Below are 16,891 nucleotides of genomic sequence, written 5' to 3'. Positions count from 1 at the left end.
GTTTTAATTATTCATGTACGGTGAGCCAAAATCAAAACCTGAATTAATTAAAAAACGTTCAGAAATTAAATAAAAAAACGAGTTTTTTTAAATGAAAGTAAGGAGCGACATTAAAACTTAAAACGAACAGAAATTATTCCGTATATGAAAGGTTTTGTCCCCACCTCAACGCCTCGGTCTTTACGCTAAAATTTGACTCTGTCTCACAACTTTATTCTTTAAAACCATAAAAAACTTTAGCGTAAAGAGCGAGGCGTTGAGGAGGGGACAGCCCCTTTCATATACGTTTTTTTTTATTTAATCCTTAATGGAGCAGATCAAGGTTACTTATTACTTCAATAATTTGGAGTTGGTCCTGAAAGCAAGGCCATGTTTTCAGATATGTATGAGTGGGGGTGGTCAATCTAAGCCCAAACTTGAAGGAGCATACTATGCGTCCATTGAATTGGAATAAAATTTGTACTACTATTACTCGCGACTCATCACAGAACAAAGTTGCCTGCGGCTGACACACCACAAATTTGACTCAATTTCTTGTCTATTTTTTGCTGAAGGGTTGGTAATCTTCGTCAGAGAAGGCCGTACAACAAGCAGTTTCAAATTACAGTTCCTAGAAATCCAAGAAGCAGCTTTATCCACTTCGCTTTGTCATTGACTATGAATTATAACTGGTCATTGACTAAATATTGTTGACTATAATTTACGTTTCTTTTATCATAACTACCGCTTTTAACTCTCACCTAGTGGCAGTAAAATTCCGAAAATATTTCATTTAGAAAAAAAAAAATACCAACTTAAGTAGTGATAGCTTTTTACAACTGTGCCTAACTTTATTTGTTGGATCGTAAAAAAGATATTCTTAAGCTATGGCTTGATATTTACTAACAGGGCATGTAATCTCTGTTTTAACAGCGTTTCGTACCATAAGCAATAAAAACGCATATAATTAAGTACCTTTATTTTAAACAATAAGTAGTAATTCGAGGGGTTGTCCACTTTCAAAAATCGTGCAATCAGGTGGCCCATGCCGTGAATGATGGAAGTGTGCCAGGTGTGGCACAAAAGGTACTATCTGAAGAGGCGTGGTGCGGAAAAATCTGCCCCATGGAGGGGCTGCTAACGACACTTTAAGATCTACACCTGGGAGGGGGGGATTGGGCAATCCCTTTTGATAATCGTTCTTCCACGTTTAATTACTTTTGTTTGGATAACATGAACAATGTTTATGGACTTTATCTAGCTAGATGAATGTGATTCATGTATAATTAATTTCTTTACAGACTAGAGGCATGGCTAGAGACATGCGGATTCTTCGGATGTTTCCTTGAAGCAAAACATAATTTTCTTGTGCCGTCTGTTCAGAAACACGGATTGCTGCTAGTTATATACAGAACTCGAGACTAGTTGGATATTTTGAGGGATTTATTTTGATTCACCGAATAGTAGTACAATCAAGGGCGCATCCAGTAATTTTATTGGGGGGCTTAATTTTTTTGGGAGATGGGTTACAAAAAAAACTACAAAAATCATCAAATATTTTTATTATGTATTTCTTTTCACTTTTTTAAGAGTTGGTCAGACATTTTAGGGGATTCAACCCCCCCCCTAGATAAGGCCTTGAGCATAATAATAATATAGGATGCTGTCATTAAAAAAAAAAAATTATTGTTGGATAGATTCTACAAAATTAAAGTACCCTGGTTAAAGTATACTCATCTTAAAACAGATAACCCCTCTCCATCAGATCCTCCCACGAAGAAAAATCACAGCCATATTGAAATTATAAGGATGAAGTTCAAGATAACAAAAAGTGCCTGATTGGATGTTACTAACGCTCACAAAAAAATAAACAGGTTACGGAAAATCAACAAGTTTTGAAAAAAAACCGAATAGGAGTCACTTTTACATGGGGGGACAAGTGGGGACATTTCAATTTTTGACAACTTAGACATGTGTCCTATAAAAATATGCCCCTCAGTGAAACATCAACCATGAAAGTATTTAGCTCATATAAGCCGCTTAGGATAACCGATAACAAAAGTTTATTTAGGTCAATGATACTATGAGAGAAGAAGAAGAAGTAGTTTCCTCTCATACTATGAGAGCGGAAACTACGAAGAAGAAGAAGAAAGAAGAAAGAGGATCATCTAAAAGTCACTGAATAATATAGAGGGCAGCTCAAATTTTGAGGGTTGTATCAGAACTAGTTCTGTAAAATTAAAGACTAGACATGTCACTTCAGGATCTTTATTTCATTTACTTATTAAAGACTTTGACTTGGAGAAGGGGAGGGGGTGTGAGAATTTATGTAGTAAATGAAATTTAGGGACCAAAAGATTTTCTAGTTATTATCAAAGTTGCCCAGGTAATTCGTAAAATATTTTTGCGATATTTGAGGCTATATAAATAATGAACAAGTGCATTGAGTTAAGATTACCATAGTCATGGTGATAAATGGTAAGTAAAGCTTACCAAAAGATTACCATAAAGATTACCATAGTCTTGGTGATAAATGGTAAGTAAAGCTTACCAAACGATTACCATAAAGATCACCAGCCATGGTGATGAATGGTAAGTAAAGCTCAAGTATTACCCGTGGAAACAGAAATTCTGTAAACGAGAAGCTTGAATACAATTTGCAAATTAAAGAGTCAGCTGATTCCACATATTTAAAATGTATTAGATATAAATTTACCTACAAAAAAAAAATATTAGAATAAAAAAATTATATATTTTTGAGAAACAGCAAAAACGCGAACGGAAAAATCTGCTACTATCTATCTATCTACTTTCTATGTACTATCTAACTACAATCTATCTACCATCTGTCTACTACCTAACTACTATTTAGCTACTATCTACAAAAAAAAAAATCTACTATCAAATCTGCCATGTGTCAGAACCCTGCATGAGAGATTTCAAACCGAACTTCATGTGCAAAAATACAAAATTTGCGCTCTGCCGACGAATCATGGTGACAGATAGAAGTAGATCTGAACTACCCACAAAATCAGCGAGATGTCCTTCAGACAAGTACTGGAGGAGGGGGTGAGAATTCCCCTCCTAAGTCCTCTTTCACATTTTCCTCAGTTAAAAATAACGGCAAGAAGAAAACCATTTCCATGAAAAGCAAAGAGAAAATTTAAAACTCAAAACGATAAAATATTAGGTTTAGCAATTTGTCAAAACTAAAACGAAGAAAAAATATTATGAACAAAGTACATTATATGAAAGAAAGTTACAATGAACAAGGAAGCCAAAATAAATCAGAAAATATCACGTATAAAGCTGATATTGATACCTATCCCCCTCATAAGAACAGGGGTTGAAACAACCAGCATCTCCGTTTACATTTATGATAATTTCTGTCCCTTGAGTTTAATCGTCGCTTAAATTAGGCTACATCTAAGTTTTACCGTTAAGTAACTCTTGTATTTCTTTAATTTCAGGATGAAAGTTTTTTTTTCTTTCTTTTTTCTTTTTTTTTTTTTTATTAGAGATTTCGCCACACAATAATTCCGCACAACGTGGTATTTGACAGCTTGATTAACTGTTTTTGGTAGTTAAAAAAGTGACACATTAAAAACACAAACAAAACTTCAACCTTGAATGCAAGGCCATATCCAGGGGGGAGGGTAATGGGTTTTAATCCCTCCCCCCCAGAAAGATTTGTCCGACTCGTAAAAACGTAACAACAATGAATATAAATAACTTTTGGATGTACTTTTTAAAGTTTTTTTTTGTAAGCATCCGCCCCCCAAGAAAACCCTTTTGTAAGCCCCCCCCCCCGAAAAAAAAACCTGGGTAAGACCTTGCTTGAAAGCAAAGGGATTCTTTTTGCAGACTTATTTTTAATCAATTAATACTTTTTATAGGCTTCCACCTAAGCACTTTCTATTCAGATTGTCATGTAATTGTTTATTACTATCCCCTCTCCTCAAAAAATAAATCAGCGTACGCGCCTCTTCTACATATCATAGAAAGGGGGTGAATTCACTATCCCCTCCTCTTAGTCAAGCCGTTACTTCTATTATTTCTGCATATAGTCTAATAACTCAAAATAGCAAATCCTCAAACTAAAATCCAGGCTCTTTATGTTTGTAAGCCCCTCCTCCCCGAAAAAAACTCTGGATAAGACCTTGCTTGAAGGCAAAGGGATTCTTACTTATTTTTAATCAATTAATACTTTTTATAGGTTTCCACCTAAGCACTTCCTATTCAGATTGTCATGTAATTGTTTATTACTATCCCCTCTCCCCAAAAAGTAAATCAGCGTACGCGCCTCTTCTACATATCGGAGAAAGGGGGTGAATTCACTATCCCCTCCTCTTAGTCAAGCCGTTACTTCTATTATTTCTGCATGTAGCCTAATAACTGAAAATAGCAAATCCTCAAACTAAGATCCAGGCTCTTTATGTTTTTTAAAACGTCAACAATGATATTGACGATGACAATATATTGTCACTGCTTTAATTCTAAACCAGAGTTCTTTTTTGAAAAATAAGAAAATGTACAAAGAAGATATGAAAGCCTTCATCGCGTCATTCCCCGCGCTACTTCTTCAAGTTTAAAAATCTCACATGACTTGGGTACCACTTCACACTACTTGTTACAAATTTTTAGCATATACTGAACAGGAATTTAAAATCAACCCATCGAAAAAATATGAGAGGTCTTCTAAAAGGCGGTTTTAATGGTAGAATTATGATTAAAAAGGCGGAATGGATAATCACAGACACTCAAAAACGGTTGTATAATAAAGACCCAACTTGACAGTTTGAATTAGGAGTTCCCACAGAATCAAGGGCGATAAAAATTCCTCGTGAGATATTTGCAATGAGAAGGTGCTTTCTTAGGTTTGGTCAATATTTATTTTAAGTTCTATTGTCTTCAATGTTATCATACTTTCATTTTGATGACCTCTTTTTTCTAGAAAAAGGCCTGCAAAATGGTCTTCCGGTAGATATCGCGGGTCATCCTAAACTGAAATCCTAACTGAACAGTACATGTTCTTCGCAGTTGTTTTGTGTGTGTACGCTCGAAGAATACAAAATCGAGGTCTGGAAGGACCATACGCATGGAACCAGAGGCATTATTTAAGGTGGGGGGATATACCCCCCCCCAATATTTATAAAATACCTGGTTTTGGTATTTACATTGTAAAATACCTTTTTTAGGTATTTTCATCGAAAAAATTGAACAAGCGCAAGAATTATCTGAAACAGTGCCTTCCTGTATCGAAAATTATATTTTTCCTAAAAATTATATTTTCATTTGGAGGGTTGGGAGTCGCGTAAAGCTATGACAAGTATATTCAAGATCTTATTTTTTGAGCCGTCGATCACTTCATGGTACTAAATGCAGCTCCCCCCCCCCGTCTGGCAACAATGGGTATGAAAAATTCCGAAATTTTCAGCTTTTAGTTAGAACTTTCCCACCAAATGATTATATTTTTTATAGAATTCATTCATGCCAGACTTTTTCCCCAATATGTGTCACCCAAAATTTCTAGCTACATTTAAAATAAATTACTGCAAATTTTCCTCCCCTGTTCCAGGTAATAATCCTTTAATATATATATATATATATATATATATATATATATATATATATATATATATATATATATATATATATATATATACATATATATATATATATATAGATCCGGTAATGTGAATTTCGAGTTGGCGAGAGTTGATTGTGCGACTTAAAATCATACTATACAATTATATGTTCAATCGACATGGAATTGCACACATTTGAGGTTGAGTAATTCGAAGGGACTATGCTTTGTTTTTCTTGGTTTATATTGAGTCGTACCTTCAACCGTGCATCCAGCCCTGCCTCATATCCCTCAAACCAGCCTACTGTGCCTTTTGCCCTAAATTCCCAGTCTAACCTTTCTTTGACACGAAGGGACCCAGTTCGCAATCACTTCTACAATTTAATATCCATCGTTGAAGTACCCTGGAACTGGTAGTGTTTAAAGCATAAAATCAAAATAAGATGAAACTAATATATAATAGCACTTTTCATCTCAAATCGATTCAAATGAGCTGATCAAACTATAATTCGATGAGCCTTAAACTGCAATCACTTGCAGTTCCAATTTCAAATTCGTTTGTGCGATTCATGGTGACATGGTGAATGGTGACAGATTGGATCTGACTATTTACATATCGCAAAGGCCCATCAAGGTCACCTGCTCTTTAAGGAAAATTTCCGGAGCCCACTTACTCCTGCATATGATGCCCGCGTGAATCACTTCGGTTAAGGAGAAGATCCAGTACAATTTTTCGGGAAGGATCAAAGGTCACGCAAACGGTGGCTGTTATGCCAGGAGTTTCAAGTTTTCCAAATACACATTTACTTTAGCTCCTTGAAGGCGGTGAGAAACTCTGCTCGTTTTTTTTTTTCTTGCAATGGTTCATGCCTCCTTTTCGATGACAGCAGTTAAAATTATACCATGATAACGACTAAATTAAAAAGCGTTCCGATTGCAGCCGCACCTACTCTGACTAAAATTTTACAATCTGGTCAACAAAATTCAGGTTTTAGATCATTCTTCCTGAATGCCCCCCCCCAAAAAAATCAAACCGTTCTTAGGGAAAGATTTTACAACATATTTGCTTTCTATTCAATGGCTCACGTTTTCCAAGCTCTCCTGAAAGAAACAAGTAAGGGTAGTGGCAATAATTTACGGAAATGCAGGGGAGATATAATGCTTTATCAGGATATAAGAAGGGGTATTTTCAAAATCTAGGGATAGTTTTGTTTCGCCTCATCCCTTGTCCCTCTACTAATTGATCCCTGACATAAGGGATAGAAAAGAGTTAGTATTAAGAGAATTCTAAATATTTCACAGTATCTAAATTTACTAACTTTTGGATTGAATAATAGGAATGGCATTATTGATACATAAAAGGCTGTCTTAATTCACTTTAAAAACTGAATTTGAATCTACTTCGTAAAAAAGAAAGTTAACCCAGATTCACTAAAAAATGTAGCCAACTCTCTGACTTAAAAAAATCTATCAGTCGAACTTGTTCCAGGAAAGAAAGCTTTGTGCATTGAGTTTTATCAAGTAAATACAAAGAATAATCTGGTTTATTCTATTCCTAGAAAACATTATTTGTGTAGTAATTGTTTTATTGGGCAAGGCCAATTTGTAAATACAATAGAAAATAGAGCCATATCCTACTGTATGCCGATAGAATCCCAACGGCAATTAACGTCATGGAGTAAATATTACTTCTGTTGATTACTAAATAAAAGGCAAAGTAGAATGGTTTATAATATTAAGCTTTTTGAAAATGCGTCTATAATAGTTTGCACTGTTATGGCTCTATATAGAGAAGGCAAGGGAGGGAGGCAAGGCCGTATACAGGGGGAGGGGTGTGGGCTAGGGCATTTGATCTCCCCCCCCCCAAGACAAATGTTTGTCTGACTCGTAAAAACGTGACAAAAATGGGTATAGAAAAACTTATGTGTTTTTTGAAGTTTTTTGTGCGTGTAAAACCTTTTTCGAAAAAAATCCTTGTGTAAAACACTACTACCACTACTAACGACTCACAGCAGCACCAAGCCGCTTGAGGCTGACACAGCTACGCACACTCCTCCACCATCTCAGTCTATTCAAAGCCTCCCTTTTTACACCCTCCCAGGAAGTTCCCATTTCCTTTAAATCTTTCTTTAGGACGTCCTCCCCCCAGACGAGGACGACCAGCTTAGCCTAGACGGTTGGCCGAAAAAGACAATCTTCGGCAATCTGTCATCCTTCATTCTCACAAAGTGCCCTAGCCACCTCAACCTCTTTTCATTATAGCCCTAGAAAGCGGTATTGAACCACATTTTTCGTACAGCCTACTGTTTGAGAAACACCCCCCGAAAAAAAACGTGGATACGGCCCTTTAGGGAGGTTTGGAGGTCCAAGCATAAAAAGTTCTTTCCGCAAAAGAAAAAAAAAGATGACGATCTCTGCCTTGTATTTATTAAAAATAAATGCCCCACAGCTGACCCTCCCTCAACAAACTCGACCAGAAGGGGGTTACAAAGAGGGCTTTATATGTTGCTGGAGCATATTCAGAGGAACACCTGAAAACGTTCACAATTTACATACGCATTAAAATATTCACATTGGCATACAAGGAGGCTTTCGAACTCTGTCTACCCCTTCAGAATCCCAAAATTTCAACTGTTTCTTTTATTCGTGTATTCTGTGCGTTCTTTCGTAGTTATGCCCTGCTGAGAAAGAAACCAGTCACACTTTATGTCACTGGTTCCCACACGGAGATCTAGGGCGCAGCCCTGTAGCCACATTAAAGGAGGCCCTAGACGGTCAATCATTTTGATCAAAAGTTTCTGTCAATCCATTGACGTGTGCTTCAATCAATCTTCAATCCAGCCTTCAATCAGTTCTTCAATCTCGACCAAAGCTAATCTAACACACTGCTTTTGATCAAAATGATTGAGTCATTCAAACTTTCTATCAATCACCATCAACGGTTGACTCAAGCGTCAAACATGTTCCTAGACGGTCAATCATGCTCGAGTCAATCGATTGACGCATGCTTTTGATCAAAATGATTGACCGTCTAGGGTCTCCTTAATATCCATACTTGAACTGGACTAGAAGACATTATGAAGACGATGTAAAGTGCACGTGAAATAAAAACATTTCCAGACGAACACTTTAAATGTGCAAATCTAATAAGTTCATTAAGATATTCAGGCAAGCACACGTGAAGGTTTTTGAGCGAAACTCTAATCATTTTATTCATCATTTTTTTGTGTTTTAGAGTTGTACTCTCTGAAGAAGCAAAACAGATCCATACAACTCTCTGAACGCTCTCTGTCATGGGTATACAACTCTGTGCTACTTATCCTGATTCTCGTGCCCATGTCTTGGCATAATTTACACACAAGACAATCTAGTTTGTAATCACTTTTTTCACCCAGATTAGGAAACCTGGTATATTTGCAATTTTAAATGAATTAAAGTATTATTTTACACTGACTTTGACTCGTATAACTAATGAAATTATTTAACAGCTACTATTTTATATGGGGATTTTCTTATCCTATCGTCAACTAAGACACATTGTGACAGCCATTATTTATGTTTTTGAAGAATACTACAAAAAAGCCACTTATTGTGAACCATGAAATATATATTGTCATTAAAACTTGCGGTTTTCCATATGGCTTTTGACATGTTTATCACACTAACGATTTATTTATTGCTATTAGCCATAAGTAATGAGAAATGATTATTGTTAGCCATAACAATATAAAAATATACACAATGGTATGTATTCGTCGTAGACTTTACAGTCTGAATCACCGCAAAGAAGAAAAAAATATAAATGAAACATAAGAAATAGCGAAAAAAAGAAGCAAAAAACAGCAAAAGGAAATTGACAAAAATGAAAATGAACTAAACATAAGAATAAGCTTCCATCATGCAAGACCCCTACAGAGAAAATTCCCAGTGGGGGGGGGGGGGTTTCAAGAGTTGTTTTTATAGCAGAATGTAAATGTGAGCCTTTATCATTTTAATCTATTCGATAAATATTCCAAATGTTTTTTAGTTTCTCAGGTTAGAGGGGACATCACCCCTTGTCATCTATATGGTGGCGCTCCTGCTAGCATGCGTAAAGGCTAAAAATGTGTTTTCTAGAATGTTCATAGGGCCTCCTGTGCTGTCACAGATTTCAAAATAATATCTGTGGGAAAACAGATTTCAAAATGATGTTTTTGGGAAAATACAGTAGTGCATGTCAGCCCTTAGTGTTCATGAATGGGACATATTTTCATCACTTAAGCCCTTTTTTATAGATGATCGGACATTGAATTCTTGAACACAGCACATTTTTCACTCCGAATACTTTTGAAAAATGGCAACTTCAGCAGAAATTCACTCCAAAAAATGTGTTATTCGGCACATTTTCGCTTTTAAGACTGGGCTATCTTATACCCGGTATTTGGTAACGTTGTCAAATCTTCTAAAGTTGCGGAACTGTTGAACAAATTACATGCTCCAGGGGCCCTTGGGCCATGATCTGGTCGCTCCAAACATGAAATACTTCATACTAATGTACCTTTCTGAAGTTTTATCAAAAAAGGAAATTGCAATGTGTTGAAAATTGTAAAAGCAAAGAAATCCAAACCAGATCAGACAAAAACAGGAATAAGAACATAGGAATCATTAAGGTTACCAAATTTCAATAAATGTACCAAAACCTAACAAATAGAGAGAAAGAATAAAAAATCAAGTTAGTCTAGCCTATCTACCCACAGTAGAAATTCTTGGTTCCTTGTCCTTCGAAAGAAAACACTAAAATGAAGTCTATGGACGATCAATAAAAATGGATGCAAATTATTAAACATTTTGGTACAAATAAACCATGTAAGGGCATCCCAGCTTAATTAGATCAACAGACGGGACTCGGATCTAAGCCTTATCACTCGATCGAGTATAAGTTCGTTCATGACTTAACCCCCTTTCCAAGTTCTACCAAAAGAAAAGGTTTTAATAAGAAAAAACAGAGAGATACAAATACAATACTCCTAAATTATGCCCATCCACTTTCTTCTCTCCTTTTGGCTTAGGTACAGTTAATTAATGTGCAGTTTCAATTATATTTATTATACTTCAATTAAATTTATCGGTACTGGTGCATTATGCGGGCACCGCGAAGAAGTCAAGTTGGGTTAATGCTAATGAAATAAAATGAAATAGGATGAATATATAATAGTTTAGAAACAAATTTGGGCTATATATTTGCAAATTAGGGGGTGGGGGGGTGGGGGGGGGTAAAGAATAGCATATATCAAATACGTCACCTAACCTAACGTAGGTACCTTTCTCCCTCCTGAACCCCAAAAAACAACCGTTTAAATATTGAGAAACCACACTTTGCCATCAATTTATCTAGTAAATCACCCGTTGTCTGCTAATGAAATAGCAGTTTGACGGGTTTCGTGACTGCTTTCTTTGATACAGTATATAGCGATGCCCGCATAATGCACCAGTACCAATTTATCTATACAGTAATCTGTACAGTAAAAATATGGGTCACCAGAACACCGTCCTGCGAATCTGTCAAGAATAAAAGTCTTTGTGTTGTAAAACCATTTTTGAATTTTTCACAGCTGAACAGATTTCAAAGATCAGGAAACGCTGCTATACTGGTGTTTACCCCGTTTGTAATAGATTTTAAAAGGATTTGATTCTGAGTAGTCTCGGACGGGGAAAATATCGATAGCTCCTTGCGTCATTGTGTTTCCTACGCTATAACATCAGAGTAAACCCACTTGAAAAGGCTGCTTTTATCAAGGACTTTTACCATTAAGATTAATCATAATAATAGTTACCATTCCTGAACCAGCTACAAAAGACAATTCCTCCTCATTTGAGAGTTTTCTTTTCAAAACGATTTTTTAAACTTTCGGTTATTATGGGCTAGAGTTCGTCCTTTACTAGGTTGCTCCTAAGAGGGTAGCCATGATTAACTGAATTAAACAGACGCGATGGCATTTGAACGAATTTTACTTACGATAAGAAGAAGAAGGGTGAACATGCACAGTCAAGATTTTAGGGAGGGGGCCTAATAACTAACATAAATATTTAAGCCCTGATAATATGCTTATTGAGGATAGAAGTACAACAGAAGAACGGAACGTCGCGTCTGCTATTTTACACCGGCGAAATTCCAACCCTGGATAAATGAGAAGCGTTAAAGAAAATCAGCGAAATTACTCTACTTTCGCCCAACTACTTCAAGCCAGGGTCGTTACTAGCCAAAAGGTTGGGGGGGGGAAATTTTGCGGACTGGTTGGTCATTTTCACTGACTGTTTTTTTTTTTTATCAATAATTAGCATAATGTCCGTTTCGAATACAATATGTAAAAATCACCACAAGAGTCGGTATTACCGCTGCATTCATCGACTGAGACTGAGATTTCGGTATATGTCATGTCACTATTTTCATGCTCTTTATTTAACCAAGTGGAAAATTGTGGCACCATGTGTAAATCACGGAAGGAGTCGGTAAAACTGATGCCTTTGCCGGCCAAACTCGAGATTTCTTTTGATGACATCAGTATTTTTGTGGTCTTTATTTAACTTTGGTGGACTCAAAAAAATCGTGGCGCGAACCAAAAACATTAGGTTGCCCCCTTCCCCACATACGTAACGGCACTGGTTAAAGCTTAAATGGAGTTTAATTGAAATGGTCACGATTGATGCGGCTTAGTCAACGATTTACTCCACCCTAAGGGGTAGCGAAACAGCCACAAATTTGTTTATTATATCTAAAGTAATTTTTAACATTTTTTGAAAGTTGGAAGAACAAGGTAGGATAAAATTGCAGATGATGAACTTTTTGCTATCGCGGACAGCAGTTGAATTAGGTAAATGTCCTAGCTCCGCCTACCAGGGGGCGTATTAAGTTTTTTTTTTTTTGGGGGGGGGGAGGAGGACCGATAATGAAAAGTTTTGATAATTTAAATAAGAAATGCCCATAAATTCAAGAAACTTTTAAGATTTTAGTGGACCCAGGTCCCATTGCCCCCTTCCATACGCACGTCCCTATCCCTTTTCTATTTTTAAACCTTAGAAAACTGCCCAAAAGACTTTTGGGGCTTATTGACCGTCTTAATTTTGGTAAGAAATATTTAAAAAAATTATTTGTTAAATAAATTTTTAATTTGAGTAAATTTTTTACCAAAAAACAATTTATTTATTCTGCTCTAGGTTCAGAAGAATTCCAAATATATGGGTTAAATTTTAACCCATATTAGGATTTTATTTCACTTTAAGGCATGTTAGGAAATCCTCAAAACCTTATAAATAAGGGATCAGCAAAAGAATGAGACTCAAAACAGTTTTATGGGACCTTTTTTTGGATAAATCTTCTTATTAATTCACTAATGAGATAGCTAAAAAATAGATATAAATAAATCCAAATCTCATCCTGAATGCAAGCACAACAGTCATTTGCCTCGGAACTTCACCCTCCCCCTCCCCTAGTGTGCAACTTATACCCTGAATTGTCTATATGCAATGAATTTTCCATTATTTCGAGGAACTTTTTAATCAATCGAAAGAAAAGAGTGACTTACGGCTAATCCAGTGCATAATATATTATATAGGCTACAATTCAAGGTATGTATGTGCACTTTAGGGGTTCGTGGGGGTAAAGATCATTTCCGGAGCAAATGAATGTTGTATTTGGATTCAGGATGCGATTCTGACTTTAAGGTATGTCTACTTAGCCATCTCATAGATCAAAGTCTGGTACCCTTTGGAGAATGGGGGGTAAGAGGTAGACACATTAAAAGACCTTCCCAGGACCAAAATTGGGGCTCTAAGTCCATTTCTAAGGGTTTCATTTACCCAAATAAAAATATTTTTCAAAAAAAAGAAAAGAACAAGGAGGCATATATATGTCCGCTAATCTTATTAAATCACAAACAGAAGTATCAGAATCACTGAAAACAAAGGTAAATTTTTCGTTATTCATATTTTTGACTTACGTCTAAAGTAAACATACCACTCGATGCCTTTTTTATGCTATTTCCAAATATAATAATCATTTTTGTCGGAAATGAATTTTACCCCCATCCCTATATATAGCCTACCAAATATTTGCACATTAGGGTAAGAGTTCAGGCCAGAGGCGGATCCAGGATTTTCTTGGGGGGAGGGGTGCAAAATAGGTTGATCCGATAAACCTGCGTTAGGAGCAAGTTTAATTAACGCAAACTTGCGTTATTTAAATAAATTACACTACTTTAGACAACGTTAGGGGGGTGCGCCCCCGGGATCCGCCACTGGTTCAGGCATGCTTTAATTTACAGTGGGGCAGGGGATAAACTACTACATTTATTTCGTTCCAAGGCAATATAGTGCAGAACGTCAGCGTTAGAAATATTGTCAGTATGAACTTACCTTCACAAGTAAACTGTCCATAATGTTTTCCACTAGATTTATCACCACATACAACACATTCAACGTTAGCACTGTCCTTATTTTGTGACTCCGTCGGGGACGACGACTGGGATACGGGAGTTGGGGGTTGTGCCGTCGACCCCAACTCTGATCCCACAAGATCTGTTCCATACCCATTTGATAACCCAGGTGAAGTATTTACTGAAGGGTCTCTCCATAGCTGTGTTTGTATATGTGAACCGATACCACTCACAGTCAAGGGTGGCATGGATGTGGCGACCAGAGCCATAGAGGCAGTTTGGAGACCCCCAATGGGTAGTGATATCGAATTAGTTGTCCCCGTTGAATACGGGGTGTGATACGAATTAAATTCACCCAGCGTGGCAATGTTTACATCAATTTCACCTTAAAGTCACACGAACAAAAGAGGTCAGGACCTCGAGTTCACAGTTTCTCTGTCCTTTACTCCGAAGGTTGTGACACCAACTGCCGAAGAAGATTGCGCAGTGTTTCAGAATGTCTTGCGGGTCGTGGCCTGGAGCTTCCAGGGGGAAGGGCCATGACTTCTAATCCTATTGGTGGAAACCAAGCGTTGAGTACGACTGCTCCGCTGGAAAGCTTTGCCCTTAGGGTGATAAGACATATTCGAGCCGCATCCTGATCAGAAATCTTTATTAAAACAATCATTGTCTTAGGAAAATAGCTATTTATTGCCTTATTCTTTATGCAGATTCGAGTAAGCTCTATAAAAGACCGCCCAATTTTTAAGAAATGTGCGTCAATATGAATCTAGGAAGTGACAAAATAACATTCTTGTGTTTACAGAAAGTTAGAATACTTCGTGGATAAGGCACTATAACTGCGTATGCTGAAAAGCGAAAAAAAATATTCTGATTTAAAAAGATATATACATGTATTTTCTCAGTTGTATCTTGTGATTAGGCAAGGAAACAATTAGTTTTTGATCGATGCTCAAATTTGGAAAATTGCAGAAATAAAAATTATTTTTATTCATACAATAATATGTGAACAATCAAAGCCGTATCCAGAAGGAGTTAGGGGGTTTGAACCTCCCCCCGAAATGTTTGTTCGATTCGTAAAAACGTAACAGAAAGAAAAATAAACGTTTTTTATATGTTTTTGTGTACCCCCCCCCCCCCCGAAAAAATCATTTTGTAAAATCAAATGATTTTGATTTTCTACCTTTGAAAATGATTTTGTACAATCAAATAACACCTAAATCAATTTAGGTATTGTTAAATATAAGGGAGCGTCTGTAATGGAGAAACAACACATTGAAAAGCTAAATATAAAATTCAAAGAAACATATCAATAAACAAGAATTTATAAGGACTATAAATCCTCAGTCAGACACGCTTATACGTACGAATCGTTGTGGGGACCTATCTTCGTAAGATCTGGGGGAGGAGTATATATTCATGAATACATCAGATTAATGGTATGTTATCAGGAAAAGACAGAAAAACAAAAGACAGAAAACTCCTCCGGCACGCGTAATTAAATAATTTCTTACTCCTCATTTGCATTTTTAATTAAAATAAACTTTAATAACGGCTAAAAATATTTATCAAGACAGTGAAAAATAAAAGCAAATCAAGCGAAGAAAAGCAAAAGAGAATAGGTAACTAATAGAAATACCTTAAGTTAGAAAGCAACAGGAATGTATTAATGTGGCTAGAGAGAACGGTTATAGCCTAATAATCTCAGGATCCCTTATAACTTGGAAATTTAGCCAATTGTGTAATTGAGAAATAAGAGCTGTATACAGGGCCAGATAAGGGGTGATTGAAGCGATTGGGCCCAGTCAGGCCCCGCCTTACCATCATAAATGAAAAAGAAATTGAAATTTAAAGGAAATTGTTTTTGACGATGAGGGATAAATTATGAATTATTCAAATAATTAAAAATATATTTATTTCAATTTTGTATTGCTGAGTAATATCTATTAATGTGTTTATTTTTATATAATACATGCTTTATAACATAGAAAACTGATACCCGTAAAATTCCATGTCAAATTTATTGAATTTAATCTGGATACTCCTATATTAGAGAGATTTTGCACTACGTATATGAACTACTGTGCAGCATTATTTTATTCAAATATTTAATATATGGAGAGAGGCTCCCAAAAAATTCCAATCGGGCCCCGCACCCATTCGATCCGGGCCTGGCTGCATAAGAGTTCTTCCCTTATTGGACTTTCTTGCTTCAAATTTAATCCAGGCAGTGTCCCTGTGCCGGTATGGCTTTCCAAGGGTTCAAGAGATACCCCAGATACCCAAAATACCCCATACAAATTTTTCAGATACCACGAATAGGTACTGACAATAATATGTCTACATTAAAAGTCCTGAGTTGAAAACAGTTACACCAACTTATAAAATTGTGGAAAGGAGAAACGGTGATTTTTCAATCTTTTAAGTGAAGATACAACAAAAGTAGCCTAATGCTCAAAATCTTGGTGGTGGGTTAGTGTTGCTTTTTCAATTAATTTAATTAACAGTAAAACAAATAATTCTAGAAGCAAGGGGGCAATTACCCCCCCCCCCAATTGGTGCCCCTGGTTCAAAATGTATCTTTTCAGGTCAATATATTGCAGTTGAAAATGCTGGACAAAACGTAAGAGTTGCTTTCTTGTTCACAATTGAATGCCACACCATATTACTCATGTTTAAGAATCTTCTGGCCCTCTCTTTAATGACATTCCCGAGCTTGTCACTATATAAAGCCGCTGAAGTTCTATTTCAAAGGTGAGACAGAAAAGTGAAATTACAACCCCGTATAATTATCCTTTACTATTAACCTTAACGCCCAAGAAAGTGATACATTTTTACAAGGTATATCAGCAAATGAGTATCAAAGGTTGACAAGGAAGGTCTTATTTGGGGTTTTTGGGGTGGTCTAGCACGC

General features: G+C 36.3%; 1 protein-coding gene across 2 annotated transcripts in view; it reads right to left on the bottom strand.

Annotated features, from left to right (window-relative positions):
* Positions 1 to 14,597, bottom strand: part of LOC148941988 (steroid receptor seven-up, isoforms B/C-like) — a 67,264-nt gene extending 52,667 nt beyond the window's left edge. For both annotated transcript variants that reach the window (XM_089103651.1, XM_089103652.1), the window contains exon 1: positions 13,958 to 14,597. In XM_089103651.1, the coding sequence (XP_088959777.1) occupies positions 13,958 to 14,246 (289 nt within the window). In that variant the 5' untranslated portion in view covers positions 14,247 to 14,597. The remainder of the gene's footprint in view (positions 1 to 13,957) is intronic.
* Positions 14,598 to 16,891: the final 2,294 nt, after the last annotated feature.

The sequence above is a fragment of the Artemia sp. Qi Xiang Cuo genome, chromosome 17 (genome assembly GCF_049724085.1).
Source record: "Artemia sp. Qi Xiang Cuo chromosome 17, ASM4972408v1, whole genome shotgun sequence".
NCBI classification, from domain to species: domain Eukaryota; kingdom Metazoa; phylum Arthropoda; class Branchiopoda; order Anostraca; family Artemiidae; genus Artemia; species Artemia sp. Qi Xiang Cuo.
This window is presented reverse-complemented; position numbering and strand designations above follow the sequence as displayed.